General features: G+C 44.6%; 1 protein-coding gene across 3 annotated transcripts in view; it reads left to right on the plus strand.

Annotated features, from left to right (window-relative positions):
* Positions 1 to 24060, plus strand: part of COL8A2 (collagen type VIII alpha 2 chain) — a 155986-nt gene that overhangs the window by 98512 nt on the left and 33414 nt on the right. For all 3 annotated transcript variants that reach the window (XR_005777565.1, XM_040424393.1, XM_040424391.1), the window contains exon 3: positions 5795 to 5969. Coding sequence is in view for 2 of the 3 variants with exons in the window: in XM_040424393.1 (XP_040280327.1) it covers positions 5807 to 5969 (163 nt within the window). In the remaining variant the exon portion in view is untranslated. The remainder of the gene's footprint in view (positions 1 to 5794; positions 5970 to 24060) is intronic.

Consider the following 24060-nt stretch of genomic DNA (forward strand, 5'->3'; position numbering starts at 1 on the left):
CCACTTGCCCCTAACACTGGTTCCCAAACTAAGCTGTCTACACCCACAGTGGACTTGCCAGAGCTAACTCTGTGGGGCTGATGTTACACTTCTCCCACCACGTTCTAGGTTGCGGCCCACATGAAATGCTTATATATACAATTACCAAATGGCTCCTCTCTGTTAGCTCTCAGACCACTAATGTCATCTTTCATCTCACCATCCACAAGACTTCTGACATAATAAAGGCCTTTTGTCAAACTTTCCTACCTTCCATTCACCACATCTACAGATAAGTCTCCAGGTTCTCTCCTGCCCTACTACAGGGTGACAAGTATGCTCTCAGGTAAAAAGGTCACGGCTGCTAGCAGAAAATTATTGCATATATATGAGGAAGAGTACAGAGCTGGGTGGCACTGCCACGTGTGTTGATCCACACCAAGCCTGTCACACCACGTCAAAATAGAAACAGTAACCGTGGTGCTCAGCCAATATAAAAAGTATCAATCAAGTTAATCAGTGATTAACTGCATGTATGCTCCAACCCTACTTTTTTACTCATGGAGGAACAAAGTGAGTGAATTTTTTCTACAGTGGTGAGTGCCGCCTTCTTTTCTTTCTACTGCTGAAGAAAATTATTGCACCTTACACAATTAGCCCACAGTCACTCCAAATGGCAAAAACTGGCCTCTATTTGTGGGCTCTCCTTAGTCATCTCATATAAGGGCATCAGCATTACCGCACTCCATCCCGTAGCCAGCAATAGGTTTATATTGGCTAAGTTAGGCCAAGGTACCTCACATTGCTACTGTCCTCTCACTCCTTAGCAGCCATAGTAACATATTCACACATTCATTGATGTAGCGATACTGCAGCACACTGTAGCCCGCTGCCTGCAAACCTATAAACAGAGGGGGAAAAAATATATATAAAATATATATATATATATATATATATATATATATATATTTATATAGTGCAATAACATCAGTCCTTGTGGGTATCTATTAGAGAGACTGTAAACTAGAAAAATGATTCAGTGCAGCTTTCTATCTCTAGATAAAGGTAATTAATTCACAATACTCCACTTGACAAAACATAGTAACATAGTATATAAGACCTAAAAAAGACATTTGTCCATCCTGTTCGGCCTGTTATCCTGCAAGTTGATACAGAGGAAGCCAAAATTCCTTCCCGACTCCAATCAGGCAATCAGAATAACTCCCTGGATCAACGACCCCTCTCTAGTAGCTATAGCCTGTTATATTATTACACTCCAGAAATACATCCAGGCCCCTCTTGAATTCCTTTATTGTACTCACCATCACCACCTCCTCAGGCAGAGAGTTCCATAGTCTCACTTCTCTTACCGTAAAGAATCCTCTTCTATGTTTGTGTACAAACCTTCTTTCCTCCAGATGCAGAAGATGTCCCCTCATCACAGTCACAGTCCAGGGGATAAATAGATGATGGGAGAGATCTCTGTACTGACCCCTGATATATTTTTACATAGTAATTAGATCTACCCTCAGTCGTCTTTTTTCTAAAGTGAATAATTCTAATGTTGATAATAGTTCAGGGTACTGTAGTTCCCCTATTCCAGTTAATACTTTAGTTGCCCTCCTCTGTACCCTCTCCAGCTCTGCTATGTCTGCCTTGTTCACAGGTGCCCAGAACTGTACACAGTACTCCATGTGTGGTCTGACTAGTGATTTGTAAAGTAGAACTATGTTCTCATCACGGGCATCTATGCCCGTTTTGATGCAACCCATTATCTTATTGTCCTTGGCAGCAGCTGCCTGACACTGGTTTCTACAGCTTAGTTTGCTGTTCACTAAAATGTCTAGGTCAGTGTTACCCAGTGTTTTACCATTTAGTATGTACGGGTGACTTGCATTATTCCTTCCCATGTGCATAACCTTACATTTGTCAGCGCTAAACCTCATCTGCCACTTAACTGCCCAAGCCTCCAATCTATTCAGATCCATCTGTAGTAGTATACTGTCCTCTTCCGTGTCAATTACTTTACACAGTTTAGTGTTATCTGCAAAAATTGATATTTTACTGCGCAAGCCTTCCACAAGATCATTAATAAATATATTGAAGAGAATAGGGCCCAATACTGACCCCTGAGGTACTCCACTAGTAACAGTGACCCAATCTGAGTGTGTATCATTAACAACCACCCTCTGTTTTCTATCATTGAGCCAGTTACTTACCCACATACAGACATTTCCTTCCAGTCCGAGCATTCTCATTTTATATACTAAACTTTTATGGGGTACAGTGTGAAATGCTTTGGAGAAGTCCAGATATACGACATCCATTGATTTGCCGCGGTCAAGTCTAGAACTTACCTCCTTATAGAAACTGATTAAATTAGTTTGACATGACCGATCCCTCATAAAGCCATGCTGATATTGATGCTGATGCCAGGCGTTATTTGCTTATTTTTATTGAGGTACTGCAAGATAGCATCTCTTAGAAAACGTTCAAACAGTTTACCCACGACAGATGTTAAACTTACCAACCGATAGTTTACGGGCTATGTTTTTGGACCCTTTTTGAATATTGGCACCACATTTGCTATGCACCAATCCTGTGAAACACTCCCTGTCAGTGTTGAGTCCTTAAATATCAGAAATAAGGGTCTGGCTATGACATTACTTAATTCTCTTAGGATAGGGGGGTGCATGCCATCTGGTCCTAGCGATTTGTCTATTTTAATCTTTTTAAGACAGGGCACTTTGAATGGGGAATTTACTAATAACCTTTTATTCCCATAAGGTATGTACCTCTCACAATTAGATTTTAGGATGCTTTTAAAAATATCCAATTTTGTGGCTGTATTTTTATTTTTGAGGTCTTTGTTCCAGTTAGTTAGGCCTATGGCCTCTCTTAGTTGGCTAAATTTTGCTTTTTCGAAGTTTGGTATTTTTGTTCCTCCCTGAAGAAACATTCTTTTGAATGATAATTGGAAGGTTATTATGCAATGAGCAGGACCGTGGTACAGTGGGTCAGCTATGCAGTGGGTCAGGATATATGTGTAGTAGTTCGTGACGCCAATTGCAGCTTGCGCAGGTATTGTAGCAGGGCCCTTTAAGATGTTATAACTCACGTACCAGGTGAGGAATGCCAGAGGGGGATAATGTCTCTGTGTAGTAGGTATTGTAGTGTCAACGGTGTCTCCTACCTTGGTACGGCTGGACTCCTGGATCCTGGCTCACTTGCAATAAAATTTAGTGTGGTCAGTAGGAGTAATTGAGGAATGAATGCAATCCAGACAGGAAATATAATCCAACTCGTCTTTACTTAATGCAGCTTGAATCCATACAGTTACAGCAATAGTCTTTGATCCCAGCAGGTATTGGCAATATGTGGCAGGAATTAATATATATTCTGCTTCTTGTCATATGCCTAGAGAATCTGGCAGGTATCTATCTTCTGCTCTGTCTGTAGTCTGCTTGATTTGGGCCTGACTAGCTGAAGGAGGTATTTGGCTTCTCCTGGACTCTGGATAAGTACTCACAGGACTGCTCACAGGGGATGGTTGTTTTCCTGGAGATCTGTAGTCTTGGAGGTGCTGCTTGCTTGTCACCAGCTGAGGTAGATGACTCAAGTTGGGAAGAGTGATCCTGGGCCTCAGCCGAGGCTGGATCCTAGGTTGGGATCCCTGTTTCTGAGAGCTCCTACCAACACAGCCTTCCCCAAGGAGGGGGCTGGTACACACTAACTAGAACTTCCTTTCCTCCCCATGAGGTAGGATGTGGGAACATTCCACTCCTCCTCAAAGAGGGGGGAGCTAGATTGGAATGAACTATTCCAGGCTAGATATACTAACTGAACTAAGATCCTGTTACATACTGCTGCCACCTGCTGGTGTACATGGAACACACAGCATGATATATCAAACAGGCCTAGAATATACATATAATAGAAAATGCATTGTTAGAATACACAGGATGACAATACACATATGCACCTGACAAGATGCAGCGGGGAGAAAGAGTTTAGTGACATACTCTGGGATGTTACAATTACTTTATGGTCACTATTTTCCAGGTGTCCCCCAACCTGCACATCTGTTGTTCTGTCAGGTCTATTGGTTAATACTAAGTCCCGTATGGCCGTCCCTCTAGTCGGGTCCTAAACCAGTTGGGAAAGGTAATTGTCCTTGGTTATTGCCAAGAACCTGTTTCCTTTATGAGATGTACAGGTTTCAGTTTCCCAGTCTATATCTGAGTAGTTGAAGTCCCCCATAATAACCACTTCATTATGATTTGCCGCCTCGTCTATCTCATTAAGTAGCAGACTTTCTGTGGACTCTGGTATATTAGATGGTTTATAATAAACTCCTATTAGTAATTTATTATTATTTATGCCTCCATGTATTTCTACCTACAGTGACTCCACATGTTCATGTCCCTCACTTATATCTTCCCGGAGTGTGGGCTTTAGACAGGACTTTACATAAAGGCAGACCCCTCCCCCTCTCTGGTTTTGGCGATCCTTTCTAACCCTGTTCATTAACCGCCCAGTCATAACTATCATCCAGCCATGTCTCAGTTATTTCCACTATGTCACAGTCCTCCTCACACATCACTAATTCCAGCTCCCCAGTTTTATTAGTCAGGCTTCTGGCATCAGTATACATGCATTTAAGAGGCTTATGTATATTTTGTACCCTACACTTTTCCTTCTGAGCTGTTCTAGTCCTTGCTTCCATTCCTCCCCCAGTCCCATTACCTTGCCCCCGGTCTCTATCTGCACTATCTTCCCATCCTATATTGTAATTACCCTCCCAGTCCCTCATTTAAACACTCAAGCCATCCTTCAAGCCATCTTCTCCCCCAAAACAGATGCCCCTTCCCCATTGAGATGCAGCCCATCCCTACGATAGAGCCTGTAGCCAAGATAGAAGTCGGCCCAGTTCTCTAGGAACCCAAACCCCTCCTTTCTACACCTGTTCTTGAGCCACTTGTTAACCTCCCTAATCTCCCACTGCCTTTCTTGTGTGGCTCATGGTACAGGTAGTATTTCGGAAAATACTACCTTTGAGGTCCTTGCCCTAAGCTTGTGACCTAAATCCCTAAAATAATTTTTAAGGACGCTCCACCTACCTCTAACTTTGTCATTGGTTCCGATATGGACCATGACCGCTGGATCCTCCCCAACCCCTCCCAGTAATCTGTAAACCCGATCCGCGATGTATCGAACTCGAGCGCCAGGAAGACAACGCACCGTTCGACGATCCCGGTCTTTGTGACAGATTGCCCTATCTGTACGCCTAATAATTGACTCTCCCACTACCAGCACCTGTCTGGCCTGCCCTGCTCTCCTGGTCCCCTGCTTACTGGAGCTGACATTCCCTTGACTGGCAGAGGAAGTGTCTGGCTGCAGCAGTGCAAATGAAAAAGTATTTAGAATATTTCAGTAGTGCAGTAGTAATCTTTCAGTAGGTTTTGGGCCTGTAATTTCTAGTGATTATACTGTATCTCAGCATGTAAGTTACACATTTTCTAAAGTAGTTTTTAATATATATTAAATTGTTTTTATAAACTTTTTCTGATACCTAATTAGATGTTATTGCCCAGTAATGCTAGTAGAAGGCATGGAAAAGGCTGAGTGTCAACATTGTTGTATGTAATTACTGTATGTGGTGTGAACATCTAATGACACTTTAACATGGCTGCAGAAGTAAGTTAGATATAAGCTACTAAATTAACAGAAAATAATGTATTTTGATGAGATTTATTTTTCAGTCTATCTTACTATCCCAAATCTCCTAAACCCTTAATGAAATTTCAATTCACAGAGTGAAGAAAAGATGTCCCTTGGAAGTGGCACTTTATTCCTTTTGGTGGCTGCGATGGGATCCGTATCTGGAGGTGGACCAGCAGGAGGAGGATATCCTCAAATGAAATATGTAAATCCAATGATGAAAGGACCTTTGGGGCCACCATTTAGGGAAGGAAAGGGACAATATTTAGGTAAGATTCTTCAGAATTTCTGTTTTGAAACAAAAAGGGTCAATAATTTTAATGTTAAATTTATGATTACCATGGTCATTGATTTAAATAATAAAAATTTAATTGCATGATAAGTACTTTTATGGTATCTGAAATCATAACAATATAGGGCAATCCACAAAGAGAACAGAGACATGTGTCATGGAATCATAATTAGGCTAGCCATAGACATAAGATATATGCTGGTGAACAATCATTTGACCAACAGTTATCATCTCAGACTCCTCCATTAACATGCTTGTACTTTTCTGTGGATGGAGATAGACAAGTGGCTGGCATATACATGTCCTGAGGCATTTGTTTTTCCCCCACCCAAAAATATATTGAAGATATCATAGTTAAAACAACGTTAGAGCACATACACTGCCTAAATCTGCAGTTTGCTGCCCTGCTTAGTGCACCATACACCCTTAGTGCACCCTACTTAGTGGCCCTCATAGTAGTAGCACCCCTCTTTGAGTCCCACACAGTAATAATGCCCCCACACAGTACCAGTGGCTCCCAGAGAGTAATTGTCCCTTCTACAAAGTAATGGTGCACCCTTAGTTTCCTCACAGTAATAGTGCCCCACACACGTTTGCCCACCCAGTGCTGGTACCTAGTGGTGGATCATAATAAGGACGTTTGGGTAAGCAGCCCTGGGCCTGACATCTCTGTGGGGCCCAAAGCCACCCCAAATGTTCGCATTACAGAATGCATTCAGCAGCACTGAGTGCTGTAGTGTCCCCCTAACATGCACTGCCACACAGCTTCTATTGGGAACCCACTCAGGGCCACTCTGCAGGCCCACTCTCTGCTGTAGTCCTCGCCTCCTCCCTCTTGCTGCACTGCTGTGTCCTCACCGGAAGAGGAGGTCAGAGGAGCAGTGCTGCAGAAAGGGACATAAAACATGACTTTTAAGCCATTCATGGCAGAGTTCAGAATTCCCGTTGTATGCGGTGGACAGAGGTGGCTGTGATTATGGAAACAGCTATGCTCGGTGTGTTACACTGTTTTCATAGTTCTTATTCACATCTATGGGGGTTACAGAAACAGTGTAGCACAGCCCACTTGGCTGTTTCTGTAACTCCAGCTACCTCTGGCCTCCAAATTCAATGTGTATTGCAATCTCATCTATGCTGCAAATATTTGTCTGACGTTCCCTAAGCCTGTACTGTACATCATATTTACATGATTTGCAGTTGATTCCAAGCAATCTTCCAAGTGTTTATTATCAGCCATTATACTCTTGAGAGATCCTTATTGTACAACCTTGCTGTGTCCCAAGTGGAAACCTGCATGTAGTGTTGAGCGAACTTGTGGTTTCAAGTTCGGCGTACAGGGTTCAGGTTCGGGTTATCTAAGAATTCTGTTATGGATTCCGCTACGACGGACTATAAGTTATAGTCCGTGGTAGCGGAATCCATAACGGAATTCTTAGATAACACGAACCTTGTACGTCGAACTTGAAACCACAAATTCGCTCAACACTACCTGCCCGGCGATTAGCCGATCGATCACCAAAAGTTCAGCTTTTCTACTTTTGGGAATCAGCTGTTAAGCCCATACATTTCCCCCTGTAGATGACACTAGCCAGAGAAATGTAGCATACAAGGAGGGGCGTGACTAAGCAACTACCTGGTCTTCGCTAGAGCCTCTAATGGTGAGGTAGACTTGGTTCGTTAGGGTAGTTGCCAGGTGCCACTACAGAGCAGTCCCAGAGTCAGTAGCAGCTGGTCCAGGTGGACCAGAAGATACCTAAGATAGGTACCAGCAGTACAGATGTGGTAGACAGGCAGGATCGTTACTAGGAGCAACAAAGCAGGAACCGAAGGATAAGGGAGAGGCGTAGTGATAGAAGGTCAGGGAAGGCGGCACAGGTACAGGTCAGCAAATCCAGTTCGGCAACAGGAGAGACAAAGCAAGCAGGCAGGGAGCAGACGAAAAGCAGAGTCCAGGGACGAAATATAGGTCAGGAACACAAGTGATTATCAAGCTCTTTAGCAACAGACTAGTACCTTGACACTGGGTGAAGGGCTGAGGGCCTTAAGTATGTGTAGGAGAGCCAGAGTTGGTCAACGAGGTCACCTAACCCAGCCCAGTCCAGCCCAGGGAGTGATGCGTACCGCCCTTAGAGCAGTGACACATGAAACCAGCCGAACTCATGCTGTGTCCAGGGCTGAATGGAAGCTGTGGAGCGGAATCCTCAGATGCAACATCACTCACACAATCAGAGTGTCCTGGACTGCAGCGGTAACTGGGAAGCACTGGCCACCGGTCAACGAAGAGCACGGTGACCGGGACTGCGGCGGTAAACAAGGGAACAGTGTTGCACAGCAGTCACTGTTACAATTATGTTTCATACTACAAATTTATTGAACCTATTTCCCTTTGTCAACTTCTACCAACATATTTTTGAATGATACAAGCAGCTGCTTTTCATTGCTGACAGTGGAAGAATTTTTTTTTCCAGCAAGTCAATTGCGGAAATTTATTCAGACTGGCGTTTCCTACGTTAACCTTAACCATAAGTGTGCTCGAGTTGGATGTGCCAAATATATTAAGAGGCAAAGGCCTAATTCCCACCAATATATTTCTAATATGGAGATTTATCAAAGGTTAGAAAAATACTAAATTTAGTTGGGAAATTAAAAGAGAGAGGAGCAGACAAGATTTAGGAGAGGACTTCATTAGGGACAAGTAACCAGACATAGTGAAACAAAAAAACAAATCAGGAGATGAAGACAACAGAGATAAAAGGTAGGAGTACATAAAGGAGTGGAGACAAAAAGAAAAATACAAAATACATACAGCAACAGTAATGGAAATAATATAAAAAGAGCGTAAGAACAATAAAGAGGATAACAGTAAGAGGTTAAAATAAAATAAAATTAAGGTACAAAAGCCACATGCGAGGAGAGGCATAACAAAAAGTCCAGACAAGAAGGATCTCTATGAAAAGTTGTGTCACTAACACTGTGGAAAAATTCTAAATATAGTTAACATTCTCCTAAATGCATTTCCTGTACCAGTTGTTTTTCATTTTTTTTGGTTCATCACAAGTGAAGTCTCCCTTGCACCAGAAAAATTAAATAAGCATGTCTCTACCTTTCGTTTTTAGGGCTATTTATGTTGGATAACACGATGAAAAATCCTTTATTTTGCTAATACATTTAAAGGGTTTCTGTCACCCTGCAAAACTAATTTTTTTTTTTTTTGGATAGTTAGATTCCTCATAGTGCGATATAGGAGAATATAATGCTCTTACTTACTTTCATGCGGCCGATTCTTTATAAAACGAACTTTTATAATATGTAAATGAGGGCTCTACCAGCAAGTAGGGCGTCTACTTGCTGGTAGCTGCTGCAGAAATCCGCCCCCTCGCCGTGTTGATTGACAGGGCCAGCCGTGATCTCCTCCTCCGGCTGGCCCTGTCAGTAATTCAAAAATCGCGCGCCTCGCGTCATTCGGCGCAGGCGCTCTGAGATGAGGAGGCTCGTATCCTCAGCACTCCCTCAGTGCGCCTGCGCCGATGACATCACCAAAAGAGAAGATGTCATCGGCGCAGGCGCACTGAGGGAGTGCTGAGGATACGAGCCTCCTCATCTCAGAGCGCCTGCGCCGAATGACCAGAGGCGCGCGATTTTTGAATTACTGACAGGGCCAGCCGGAGGAGGAGATCACGGCTGGCCCTGTCAATCAACACGGCGAGGGGGCGGATTTCTGCAGCAGCTACCAGCAAGTAGACGCCCTACTTGCTGGTAGAGCCCTCATTTACATATTATAAAAGTTCGTTTTATAAAGAATCGGCCGCATGAAAGTAAGTAAGAGCATTATATTCTCCTATATCGCACTATGAGGAATCTAACTATCCAAAAAAAAAAAAATTAGTTTTGCAGGGTGACAGAAACCCTTTAAAGTCAGATGACAATCCACCAACCCCTATTTTTTTTTTTGTAAATAACTGGGATGGACACAGCAAAGTGCATACTCAGAATTTGCCACAAGGGGGCAACATACTGTCAATGCAAGAATGTGATTCTGCATGATCACACCCATTATTATAGAAAAATACCTGTAGGTTTTATGATCTTGTATTAATGTAGTGTGCCAAAATATACAGTGTAATTTATTTATTTTTTACAGAAATAATTTTTACACACAGACACTTTTAAAGGAACAGAATTGTTGTCCTCAAACAATATTTTAAAGCGAAGATGAGGCTGATGGGGTCTGTTTTGAGGCTGATGGGGTCTGCTATGAGGTTGATGGGGTCTGATCTGAGGCTCATGGGGTCTGATCTGAGGATGATGGAGGTCTGATCAGAGGCTGATTAGGTCCAAACTGAGGCTGATGAGCATCTGTTCTGAGGCTGATGAGGGTCTGATCTGAGGCTGATGGGAGTCTGCTCAGAGACTGATGGGGGTCTGATCTGAGGCTCATGGGTGTCTGATCTGAGGCTGATAGGGGTCTGATTTGAGGCTGATAGGGGTCTGATCTGAGTTATAATGAAGAATGTTGGTCTGATCTGAGTTCTGATGAAGAATGTGGGTCTGATCTGAGGTCTGATGAAGAATATGGGTCTGATCTGAGGTCTGATGAAGAATATGGGTCTGATCTGAGGTCTGATGAAGAAATCCTCCAAATCCTAAGGGTGTCTTATAGTCTGGTCTTCTAATCTGAAAATGAAAAATTAGATAGATAGATAGATAGATAGATAGATAGATAGATAGATAGATAGATAGCTGGAGGACACAAATAGTGTCCTCAATGCTGTGGGAAAAAAATATGTAAATTATTACCATTTTTCTTACTGTATTTCTTCATTCCTTATTATGGGATGTGCTAAGGGTATGGCCAAACAGGTGGCAGGCAACACCCTCCCACCAGCAGCGGACTGGCGCTACATGGAAATTTCCTGGTGGGCTGATGCTCAGGGGCCTACCCAAGCCCCCCACCCCCTCTGCTGCTGGCCAGGTACTTAATGAGCTCTCCGCAGTAATTAACGCTGATCTACCCAGCCAGCAACTGCACATGCCTCCTAAATTCAACTGCGGTGGTCCACATCTCACTTCCTAAGCCCCCTACTCCATATCTTAATCAGAGACAACTGGAAGAGGAGGGCAGTAAATGGAAGCTATTAATGGCCACCACAGAGGGACAGCTTTTGGGGCAGTATGTTGTGCTGCACTGTGGTATTTGGTTCTGCTGGGATATTTCAGAGTAGACTTTTCCAAATAGCTGTGTATAGGCAGTAGCAATTAGAGATGAGCGAAGTTTTGAAAAATTCGATTCTGCAACTTCGCCGAAGTTCACCAAGAAATTCAATTTGTTCCAAATGAATTCATCACAAATCGCTATTAATCAGGTATACCCAGGCCACTCTGCCTTAGGGTACAGCCTTTGATTTAATAGGGCTGTGACATCACAGAGGATGGCTATCTGCCGATTGGCTGGCTGCACGACATATTGGGTGATCTTGCGTTCCCAGGCTTAGTTTCACTTTGTAACAAGTGCAGCCACCATTTTAGGAAAACCTGATTCATTACCACAAAGAGTGAGAAAAATGTAATTCATTGCAAGTTGAAGTTTTCCTAAACTTCGGACCAAATTCCGCTTTGAATGCTTCGCTTCACTCAATACTAGTAGCAATGATGGTAGTAGCAGTCCTCTCTTAATCTCACTCTAAGGGCTCGTTCACACAAATGTGTGAAGCCCGTGCCCGTGCTGTGGACCGCAAAATGCGGTCCGCAATGCATGGGCACCATCCGTGGGGCAGGCGCATGGGGATCGCAGACCCATTCACTTGAATGGGTCCGCGAAGACTTCTGTTCCGCAAAAAGATAGAGCACATTCTATCTTTTTGCGGTGCAGAAGCACGGAACGGAACCCCAGAAAGCACTCCGTAGTGCTTCTGTAGTGTTCCGTTTTTCAGTTCTGCAGCGTTCGGCATCTCCGGATTTGCGGACCCATTGAAATGAATAGGTTCGCATCCGTGATGCAGAATGGCCACGGAACGGTGCCCGTGTATTGCGGTCCGCAATACGGCAACGGGCATCACACGTTCATGTGAACGAGCCTTAAGGCCTCTTGCACACGACCGTATGGCTTTTTCAGTATTTTGCGGTCCGCAAAAAACTGATCCGCAAAAAATACGGACGATGTCCGTGTGCATCCCGTTTTTTGTGAAACGGAACATCTGGCTGCTGATAGAACAGTACTATCCTTGTCCGGTATGCGGACAATAATAGGACATGTTCTATCTTTGAACGGAACGGAAATACGGAAACGGATTTGAACGGCATACGGAGTACCTTCCGTTTTTCATTGAAATGAATGGTTCCGCATACGGTCCGTATATGGAACGCAAAAAACGGAATGTAAACGGAAAAAAAAAACGTTAGTTTGCAAGAGGCCTAAGGGTCCAATCACACGTCCGTAGTGCATTCTGGATCCGCAAATTGCGGAACGAATGCAGACCTATTATTACGGACATGTGAATGGAGCCTTAGGCTACTTTCACACTAGCGTTTTTACTGGATCCGGCAGGGTTCAGCAAAAACGCTTCCGTTACTGATAATACAACCATCTGCATCCGTTATGAACGGATCCGGTTGTATTATCTTTAACATAGCCATGACGGATCCGTTACGAACTCCACTGAAAGTCAATGGAGGACGGATCCGTTTTCTATTGTGGCAGATTGTGGCAGAGAAAACAGATCCGTCCCCATTGACTTGTATTGGGGGTCATCCGTCTTGCTCCGCATCCCAGGATGGAAACCACATTACAACATGTTGCGGTTTGTTCTCCGGTATGGAAAAACAACTAAACGGAACAGAATGCATTTTAGAGCACTCCATTCTGTTTAGTTCAGTTTTATCCCCATTGACAATGAATGGGGACAAAACTGAAGCGTTTTTTTATGGGATTGAGTCCTTATGACGGATCTCAATGCCGGAAAACTAAAACGCATTCCCAAATAACCACAGGCATGCAATTCCGTTTTCACAAGGATCTGCAATTCCCAAGCTGTGGGATACAGATCTTAGATCAGACAACAAGTCTGTCTCAAAAGTGTGGTGGGTGCTAAAGTAATACAGTATACCCTTTCCACATCAGTAAAGTCTTTTGCCATAAACAAGCAATGTCTTACTGTCTTTCCAAGCACGATCTCTGAAGTGGTTCTCTACCATGCATGAAGGTCTGTTCTCTTTTGCTCAGGATTAGTCTTTCCAAACTGATCTCTGCCAGATTTCAGGCTCAGGGATGAAGATTCCCTGGACCACTGTTCTCTCCAGGCGTACTTTTCATGAGCTCACACATGAACATGTTGCCTCTAGCTCTGAGGACTTGACACTTCCTCTACTACAAGCAGAAGGGGGGCGGCAGGTCCAGCCTGTTCCTCAGCAACCTAACTAGGACTGCCAGTTTTAAATACTTACCTCCCAGACATCACCATTAGGGCTTCATAGTGCATAGAAAAGAGGACTTTGATTGATAACAAATCGCAACAGACTGCAATAGACTGTCTGACTATAGAAGTACACACAGTCTTCTCATATGGAGAGATACAATTGTGGCTATTTACAGTACATACTTTGATTGTAGTCTCCGTTACTAGTGGGGAATGCCAGGATCACTATTTATCAGCTTTGGGCCCTATTCTCTTCAATATACTTTTAATGATCTTGTAGAAGGCTTGCACAGTAAAATATAAATTTTTCCGAACATATTACACCATGTAAAGTGATTAACATGGAAGAGGACAGTATACTGCTACAGATGGATCTGAATAGATTGGAAGCTTGGGCAGATAAGTGGCAGATGAGGTTTAACACTGACAAATGTAAAGTTATGCACATGGGAAGGAATAATGCAAGTCACCCGTACATACTAAATGGTAAAACACTGGGTAACACTGACATGGAAAAGGATCTAGGAATTTTAGTGAACAGCAAACTAAGCTGTAGAAACCAGTGTCAGGCAGCTGCTGCCAAGGCCAATAAGATAATGGGTTGCATCAAAAAGGGCATAGAAAAAAGACAATTGAGGGGAGATCTAATAACTATGTACCTGTATAAATATATCTGAGGTCAGTACAGAGATCTTTCCTATGATATTTTTATACCCTGGACTGTGGCTGTGATGAAGGGACATCCTCTACATTTAGCAGATAAAAGGTTTCTACACAAACATAGAAGATGTAAAATCAGTGAGACTATGGAACTCTCTGCCTGAGGAGGTGGTGATTCTGGAGTAGGTTCATTGATCCAGGGAGTTATCCTGATTGCTAGATTGGAGTCAGGAAGGATTTTTTTCCCCCTAAAATGAGGAAGATTGATATCTATTTCATGGGTGAAGTAGATGGAAATATGCCTGCAGCGTACTCAAGTTGTGTGTAATAGAGTTTCTGGGCGTAGAGTTTCTGGGCGTAGTAGTGCAATGACACTAACCTGAGACGGCTGACTCTCTGCATAGGCAGGTGATGGTAGAAATTGTTCGTGACGCCAGTGCCAATTAAACGGTGGCACGCCGTTTGCGGATAGCAGGAATAAATTGAGGAACACGTGGTATTAAAACAGAACTCCAACTTTAGTAGTTTTCATGCAGAGACAATATTGGAATCGCAGTTCCTTGGCATACAGTCGATTTTGCAATACGGTTGATGCAGGCAATTACAGATTTAGCAAGGTGATTACAGAGTGTTGAACACAGGACTTGCAGTACAGGAGCTTGCACTCTATTTCTGTCTGATCCTGGAATATAGCAATTCTTCACCAAGGCCCAATAACCTAGTTCTGGCTTTATATCCTTGGCTATAGCTTTAGAAAGTACATCCTCTGTTATTTTTAGTACCTCTTGCTTCTCTGCACTTTGCCTCGGTCTCTCTCAGCTGCTTCCTCAGGCTCTTTAGCTAAGATATTCCTGTTTCTGCATATGGGAATTCAGGAGGGAATCTTCTCCTGGACAGCAGGCTTCAGGCCTGGACTTGTCTCTGACATTGTCTAATCTCCAACTGTAGATTACAGACACTAGACTCCGTCTCCCTTTCCCTTCCCTGACTGGGCCTTATATAGACTAGGGCTCCCTCTAGTGACTAGAAGCTGGAATGACACCCCTAGCAGGCCTGTACATGCAAGTGTCATAGTAACAGGGAAACACATAGCATTGCATTACATGACATTTTATAAAACTGACATATACCAACTTCTCCATAACTAAGGAGGGACGACAGCACACCAAGTGACACTTTGGTAGTGACGGGTATTACAGTCCCCGTACACTACATACCCCACTACTTTAAGCTGAGTACGACCTCGTACTCCATCATGGGTCGCCCAACTGGAATCTCTACCTGAAATAGAAAATAGAGACATGCAGGCATACATACATGTAATTCATCTGCATTTACATTTACATCAGGTCCAATTGGCAAAGGTGAAGGGTAGTGACAAGGGGCGTCGTTCTCTTCTCTCAGGATAATGAATGGAACGGGGGCGCTGACCTGGCACAGCGTAACATTATAACCAGGATAGTCCATGACAATGAATAAGTCCATGATAGAACAGCAAAATAGATAAAACAGTATAACAACGGAACTACCCAGGAGTTTCCTGTGGGTGTATCACAGGCAAGGGCTCACGTGGAGGAGTCCATTCTTGCGCACAAATGTCAAGTAAGGGATTGCCAGTGGCAACTGTTTGGGAGGAGACACCACCAGAATAATCAAAGTCTCCTAAACGGACTGGCGGGCGTCCCCTGGTCATCCGGGTAGACCTTCTCAAAACAGGGGTCTCCTCTTCCCTTAGCAACGAGGCAGAAGGGAGAGGAGCAACAGGAGAGTCTCCATCCGTGAGACCTTGGTCAGGAACAGCTGGAACAACAATATCCACGAGAGGGGGTACTGGATCCGGAGCATCTTGAACCGGCTCTTCTGGAGGTGAAGCTACAGTAGGTGCCGGAGCAGGCACCAGCAAGTTCAACCAAGGTGTCAGAAGCCAATGCATGGGATCAGCGTCATACCTCAGATTACTAACAGCTTGCATAGGATCCTCGGGCTGTATTGCTGACTCTGACACAGGATATTCAGATCCAGAACTCTCGGCACTAGGTTCTGGTGTCAGGCAGAGCTTTAACCGGTTTCGGTGTACAATTTGGGATCCCTTGTCTTCCCGGGTGATCTCATAAGTGTGAGTTCCAACATTTGGGATTGCCGTGACAACATAGGGACTTCGCTCCCATTTACTGTCCAATTTACTGGTACGGCGGTTATTCTTTAACCATACCACGGCCCCTATGGTCAAGGGTTCTGCATGGGCTGTCTGATCATAGTCTCTCTGCTGTCGGTCTCTAGCAAAGTCCATACGTTCCTGAACAATGGCTTTGGCTGCATCCAATCGCCTTTGGTGCTCAGCAACCCAGTCGGTGTTTGGTAATGGGTTAATGCAATCAGGTACATGTATGTCCAATGAATGATCAGCAGGCAATGTCCCTTGGCGCCCAAACATCAAGTAAAAAGGGGTATACCCGGTGGAACAATGTATGGTATGATTGTATGTGAACATGAGCTGTGGCAACAGACTGGGCCAATCTCCTCTGTTCTCAGGAGGCACGGCCCTCAGCATCTCTATCAAGGTCTGATTCATTTTTTCACATAATCCGTTACCTTGAGGATGGTAGGCCGTTGTCCGGATCTTCTTACAGTTGTGTAAGCGGCACAGTTCATGGAACAGATGGGACTCAAAAGCAGGTCCTTGATCGGTGAGGATCTTTTCTGGACATCCATAGGGCAGGAGGAAGTGCTTCCAGAACATTTCGGCTGTAGTCTTGGCTGTCTGGTCTCTCACAGGCACTGCTACAACAAACTTTGTGAAATGATCAATAATAGTCATGGCATAAGCATACCCTGAGCGACTAGGCTCCAGTTTTACATGGTCGATGGCGACAAGTTCAAGAGGACGGGTACTTACAATGGGTCTCAGTGGTGCCCTCTGATCATGGTGCTCACTTCGTTTTAGGGCACAGGCTACACACTCCCGACACCACTTCTCCATGTCTTCTCTCATGCCCACCCAGTAAAACCGCTGGCGGATAGTAGCCTCAGTTTTTTGGACCCCAAAGTGACCGGATTGATTGTGGTACATCTCCAACACCATACCTGCATCTCGTCGGGGTATGAGAATCTGGTGCACTCTCTCGTTGGACACTGGGTCTAGGCTTCTCCGTAGCAATAGGCCCTTTTGTATGAAGAGTTGATGGCGCTGTCTCCACAGTTTGATGAGCTCAGGATCTGCACTCTTACGCCGAATCCTCTCAGGGGCTCTGCCACTAGTAATGAAGTCCAACAACTCACCCAGCACTCTACTTTCAGACTGTAGTTTCACCCACCTTTCTTCTTTAGGATCAGGCCTACTGGAGGGTGAAGGAACTGCAGCTCTGTTATTGGTAGCTCAAGCCTGATCCTGTTGAGCAAATTTGTTATAGAAAGCCGGCATCTCTACATCTTCCCAAGCATCTCGCACATCATCAGGAGCTGTCTCTGTGGGAAGCCTGGATAAAGCATCAGCATCATCATTAGTGCGTCCAGCACGATACTTTACAGAGAAATTATAGTTGGCAAGGCGAGAAGCCCATCTCTGCTCCAAAGCCCCTAATTTAGCTGTATTTAGATGTGCTAGAGGGTTATTGTCCGTGAATGCAATGAACGGGGTGGCGGCTAGATAATCCTTGAATTTTTCTGTCACCGCCCACACTAATGCCAGGAACTCTAGTTTAAAGGAACTATAATTCTGGTCATTTTTCTCAGCTCCTTTCAGGGAGCGGCTTGCATATGCTATCACTCTCTCTTTTCCCTCTTGGATCTGGGCTAACACAGCTCCCAGGCCTCGCTTGCTAGCATCAGTATAGAGATGGAAGGGCTTGCTATAATCTGGATAACATAACACTCGGTCAGTTTCTTTTTTAGCAATTGGAACGCTATCTCTCTTTTCTCATTCCACTCAATGGGCACAGGAGTTCTAGGGCTTTTCTTGGGTTGCCCCCTCAAGAGTTCCTGGATAGGATCAGCTATTTGAGCAAAATGGGGGATAAAACGTCTATAGTAGCCGGCAAAACCAAGGAAACTCCTCACCTCTTTGACGGTAGTAGGAACCGGCCAATTACGGACAGCTGCTAATTTATCAGGGTCAGGTTGCACTCCCTCTCCGCTTACTACATGCCCCAGGTATCTTACTGCAGGTTTGAGCAGGTGACACTTAGATGGCTTTACCTTCAAGCCATATTTGATAAGGATTTCAAATACTTCTGCCAAATGTTTCAGATGGTCTTCATATGTTTTTGAATACACAATGACGTCATCTAGATACAGCAGCACTGTTTCGAAGTTTTTGTGACCCAAACACCGTTCCATTAGTCTCTGGAAAGTTCCTGGGGCATTACATAGCCCGAACGGCATACAATTGAATTCGAACAGGCCCATGGGAGTAGTGAAAGCAGTCTTTTCCCTATCTGCAGGGGCCATGGGTACTTGCCAATAGCCACTGGTTAAGTCCAATGTGGAGAAATAGGCAGAGGAGCCCAGAGCGGTTAGTGACTCCTCAATGCGGGGCAGTGGGTATGCATCTTTGTGGGTTATTTGATTAATTTTCCTATAATCCACACAGAAACGGATACCACCATCCTTCTTCTTTACAAGGACCAGGGGTGCAGCCCACGGACTACGGCTGTCCCGGATTACATTAGAGTCCTTCATCTCTTGGATCATTTCCTTTACAGTCTGATATGAAGTAGGCGGTAAAGGTCTGTATCTCTCCTTGATAGGAGGATGAGAGCCAGTAGGTATGGTGTGTTGTATGGCACTCACCTCTCCATAATCAGTGGCATGCTTACTGAAGGCCTGGTGGTGCTCCTTGACAAGCTGTATAATCCCTTCTTGTTGTTGTTGGGGGGTAGTCTCGTCCCCGACATGGAGCTCCTCCCACCAGGGCACTTGTGGCTGGGTCATCGGCGAGCATCCGCTGACTGTGGCTGGCGGCTTTTCTGTCACTGGAAGACGAATGATGTCTTGGAAGGATACCTGAGAAAGCTGGGCAACACGGCAATGCTTATTAAGCGCCACAGGATGATCACTCAGGTTAATCAGACGGACAGGTACTTTACCTTGGGAGACATTCACCAGGGACTTGGCAGCTCTCACAAAAGGGTAATCCTCCATCTGGATTGGTTTCACCAGGGCTGGATAGTCTCGGCCTTGGACTCCCAGGACAGCACGACACCATAAGAGAGTTTGAGAATTAGGAGGCAAAGTCACAGGCTTAATATCACTAATCCTGGCAGTACAAATTTCTCCTTTCCCATTAGCAAACCTCTGCTGGGCACTTAACACAGTAATAGTCTTTTGAATCACCCTCCTGGATGCAGAGGAAGCTGTGGGCAAAGTCTGATGTATTACAGCAAGTATTTCTGAATAACAGTTTTTGAAGACATTGGTGCCTAGAATGACAGGATGTCCTCCTCTGTCACCGGCCTGTACTACGATCACTCCCTGTTGAGACAGGGTTACTTCTCCCACCTGCAGGGTGGGTTCCCAGTATCCATGAACCTTTACTGGTTTGCCATTGCTGGCGATAATTTCCACCCAGGATTCAGGCGGTTGGGTCAACTGGTTGGTGTCCCAGAACTTTTCAAATGCAGACAGCTGAATAGTAGTGACCTGAGACCCAGTATCTAATAGGGCTTCAAAGGGGACCCCGTTGATCTCTATATTGATTTTAGGATGGGATCCTACATAACGTGGCATCCAATTTGGATCCTCTGGACCTAGTGTTCTACCTCCCGAGGGGTGGTCCTCAGCCTCAGGGGTTGCCCGTTTAACTGCCAGCACGTGGATTCTGTGTGTCCCAGCTTTTTGCAATATGTACACACGGGCTTCTTGCGACCTCTATTACGCCTCCCAGGATCCCTGAGGTGAGTCTCTTGGTATGGAGGTGGGAACGGCCTAGGAGATGACAGGAACTCTTCTTTTGTCATTATGGGTTTTTCCCATTCCTCTATTTTTCTGCACACTTTCTCTAGACTTTTAGTGAGGTGATTTACTTGCTCTGTCAGCATGGCAATAGTATCGGTAGCTGACACTTGAACAGCTTGGCCGGCCTCAGCTCGGTTAGTGATAAGCGGTTTTGGCCTGCAGGCTGATGACTCAGATAGGGCGCTCAACTCAGGAGATACTGTGGACCCCAGGATCTTTATAGCCAGTTCTTTAAAGTCTAGAAAGGCACTGTTAGGGTGCTGGGCGGACAGCATCTTTAACTGGGTCCTTATTTGTTCACTAGACACCCCGTTGATAAATTGTTCCCTCAGGGTCTGGTCTTGGTTATCAGCCTCTTTGGGATCTATCTGCATTACAGCCCCTAAAGCCTCCTGAAGTGATAGGGCAAAGTCACGGAGGGACTCACCGGACTTCTGTTTCTTGCCAAAGAAGTGCATCTTTATCTCTGAGGCAGTCCTAGTTTCAAAAGTGGCTCTGAGGTGGGTGAATATCTGCACAGCAGCAGGCCAGGATAACACTTCTCTACGGGCAGCTCCCTCCAGTTGTGCCAGCAGGATTTCCATTTGCTGGTCGGCATTTATAGGGTACAATCGGAATAGTGCCAGCAACTTTTCTTTAAAGTCCCTTAGGGTATGGGTCTCTCCCCTGTAGCGAGGGAACCATGGGGCCCCGAAATAGTAAGGCATGGTAAAGGGCATCATGCTGGGGGCTGTAGGATGATTAGGAGCCGCAAACTCTCCCGGGGCCGGCTGCTCAGGCACTCCTGGCTCTGACATGGTAGTCTATTGAGAGGTGGCCGCTGGCGACTAAAGGGGCCGGTACACTCCCCTTCCCTCCGGTTACAAGTGCTTACCGGTATCGCCGGGCTTGCGCAGGCCAAGTCTCGCGAGGTTCCGGACGTCCTGAGCACCCGATGACGCAGAAGAAGCAGGGCCGCGGCCGTGCGATGATGAAGAGGGGCGGGACTCTCTGTGTCTTTGCAGGGATCCGCCCACGAAGGTCCTCAGCGGCGCGGGAAACTTTACTCCAGGCAGCTGGTGGCCATCTTTAGCAAAACGCTGTCCATTCACTGACAGCAAGCAGGATTGTAAAAAGTCCACAAAACCACACTCCAATGCGGCGATTTTCTTTCTCTGGGTAGCGCAACACTGCACAGCGCTTTTTAGAAGTTTTGGGTACACTTTGGGTATGATTTTCAGTCCACAAAGTCCACTTGAATAAAACAGGCAAATTGTCACTTTGGTCACAGGGCAACTGTATAAGGCACAAAGTTCACGCTTCTTGCACTAGAAAGCGTGCGTATCCTGTTCGTGACGCCAAAAGAGAGGTGCAGCGTACTCAAGTTGTGTGTAATAGAGTTTTTGGGCGTAGTAGTGCAATGACACTAAACTGAGACGGCTGACTCTCTGCATAGGCAGGTAATGGTAGAAATTGTTCGTGACGCCAGTGCCAATTAAACGGTGGCACGCCGTTTGCGGATAGCAGGAATAAATTGAGGAACACGTGGTATTAAAACAGAACTCCAACTTTAGTAGTTTTCATGCAGAGACAATATTGGAATCGCAGTTCCTTGGCATACAGTCGATTTTGCAATACGGTTGATGCAGGCAATTACAGATTTAGCAAGGTGATTACAGAGTGTTGAACACAGGACTTGCAGTACAGGAGCTTGCACTCTATTTCTGTCTGATCCTGGAATATAGCAATTCTTCACCAAGGCCCAATAACCTAGTTCTGGCTTTATATCCTTGGCTATAGCTTTAGAAAGTACATCCTCTGTTATTTTTAGTACCTCTTGCTTCTCTGCACTTTGCCTCGGTCTCTCTCAGCTGCTTCCTCAGGCTCTTTAGCTAAGATATTCCTGTTTCTGCATATGGGAATTCAGGAGGGAATCTTCTCCTGGACAGCAGGCTTCAGGCCTGGACTTGTCTCTGACATTGTCTAATCTCCAACTGTAGATTACAGACACTAGACTCCGTCTCCCTTTCCCTTCCCTGACTGGGCCTTATATAGACTAGGGCTCCCTCTAGTGACTAGAAGCTGGAATGACACCCCTAGCAGGCCTGTACATGCAAGTGTCATAGTAACAGGGAAACACATAGCATTGCATTACATGACATTTTATAAAACTGACATATACCAACTTCTCCATAACTAAGGAGGGACGACAGCACACCAAGTGACACTTTGGTAGTGACGGGTATTACAGTCCCCGTACACTACATGCCTTTTTCAGCCTCACAAAATATATTAATAGTGTTTAAATGTTTCTGGAACATGGCTTGAACATATGCTCTTATCTCGTTGGCGGGGGGGAAGGGGGACAGCCCCGTTTTTCACCTCAGGTCCATGTGAAGAATGTGGCATCCCTATATCCATGAGTTCTTCGACCAACTAATTCCACACTAGTCATGATCACCATTCTGGGGACATAGCTTTCCAGTGCCATATTGCACCATGATTTACATAAAGATTAAAAGATGAACTCCATCAATATGGGGGGACCCAGGACTCATGTTCTTGTGATCGCTATAGGGGATACATTTTAAACTTGGCACAGCAGCTTTAAGAAACATACTTGGTTCAGCATCCATTTTGAGCACTTCTGATCAGAACCCAAGTTCACCATTCAAGTGCATGCAATTAAATAAATTGTAATCAGCATAACTTTTATTAATGTCTAGCATCACCGAAATGTTACTTTATGAATATTTTACAGAAAAACTGATTACAGTTCTTTTATTTTTCTTCCTTTAAAATAAAGAGGAAATTCCACCTTTTTTCTGGCATCTGGTAAATGCTCCTAATCTGCAAATAATGGAGGGGAGTGGAATCTGAAAAATGAGAAAAATAACATTGTGAATTACTCAAATTACGGCGTTTATATTATGTTACATTCCCATCTTGAGGTGCCTGTGCAAATGCTTCCAGGGTGAAGTATGAGCATGTCTGTGTATTTCCTACGGACTGTATGGGAATGTAAAACAGCAGCCCATTCAAAATCAAATTATATTTAGCAATTAGGTCCAAATCCATGGCATATGTGGACGTGTGGAGTGGTGTTTATTTTGAAAATTAATGGAAATTTCAAGTGAAGAAAGGCTGCTTTCCTTTTATGGGGATTTAAAGTACTCCAGGGCCCGTCCTATGGGTGATGTAGATGTATGGAGGAAAGTGCAGTCTTGGCGTTCTTTAGGGACTGCCTCCCCATACACAGAGCTAACTGTCTAATTTAACATTTGGATTATTGATAGTCCCCCCCCCCCCCCCCTCTTCCCCAATTGGAGGAAAATTTGTCAAAACAAATAAGACAATGTTTTCAAACATTTTGGATTAATATTTCTGTTTAAACTAGCTGAAGGCAAAAATATTCCCCTTTTCCAAATATAAAACCATTTTTTAATTATTGAATGTTTATTCTAAAATATTGGCCCAATAGAGAATGGAATAAGTGCATAGCCGCAGCCATTCACACTATAGATCCTACTATATATTTCTTGAAGTCATTTTTGCAGTTTCATTTGTGTGCAGAATTGGTGCATGGAAGGACATTTTTATGACCAACCTGCAGTGCAAGGAGCAGACCCCTGTAAGGATGGGCCACTGAGCTTGTGTAAACCATGAAGGAGCTGATCCTGCAGGTTGGTCCTCACTGATAAAACATTGATAGCCTATCCTAAGGACTGCCCATGAGAGTTTTATCCTTTGAAAAATACTTTAAGGCTGTGTTCACACGGGCATGACGGATTTGTTCAGGATGCGTCCCGGGTGTATTGCGGCAAACCCGCGCGAGTAGGTACACAATTGCAGTCAGTTTTGCACGAGCGTGATAAAAAACTGAATGTGGTACCCAGACCCGAACTTCTTCACAGAAGTTCAGGTTTGGGTTCAAGGTTGTGTAGATTGTATTATAAAAAATAATAGCATTATCACTGCGCTCATCACATGGTCCATCACATGATCTTTTTTTACCATGGGGATGGATCATGTGACGGACCATGTGATGAGCGCAGTGACGTCATC

Source organism: Bufo bufo, chromosome 3 (assembly GCF_905171765.1).
Source record: "Bufo bufo chromosome 3, aBufBuf1.1, whole genome shotgun sequence".
Taxonomy (NCBI): Eukaryota; Metazoa; Chordata; class Amphibia; order Anura; family Bufonidae; genus Bufo; species Bufo bufo.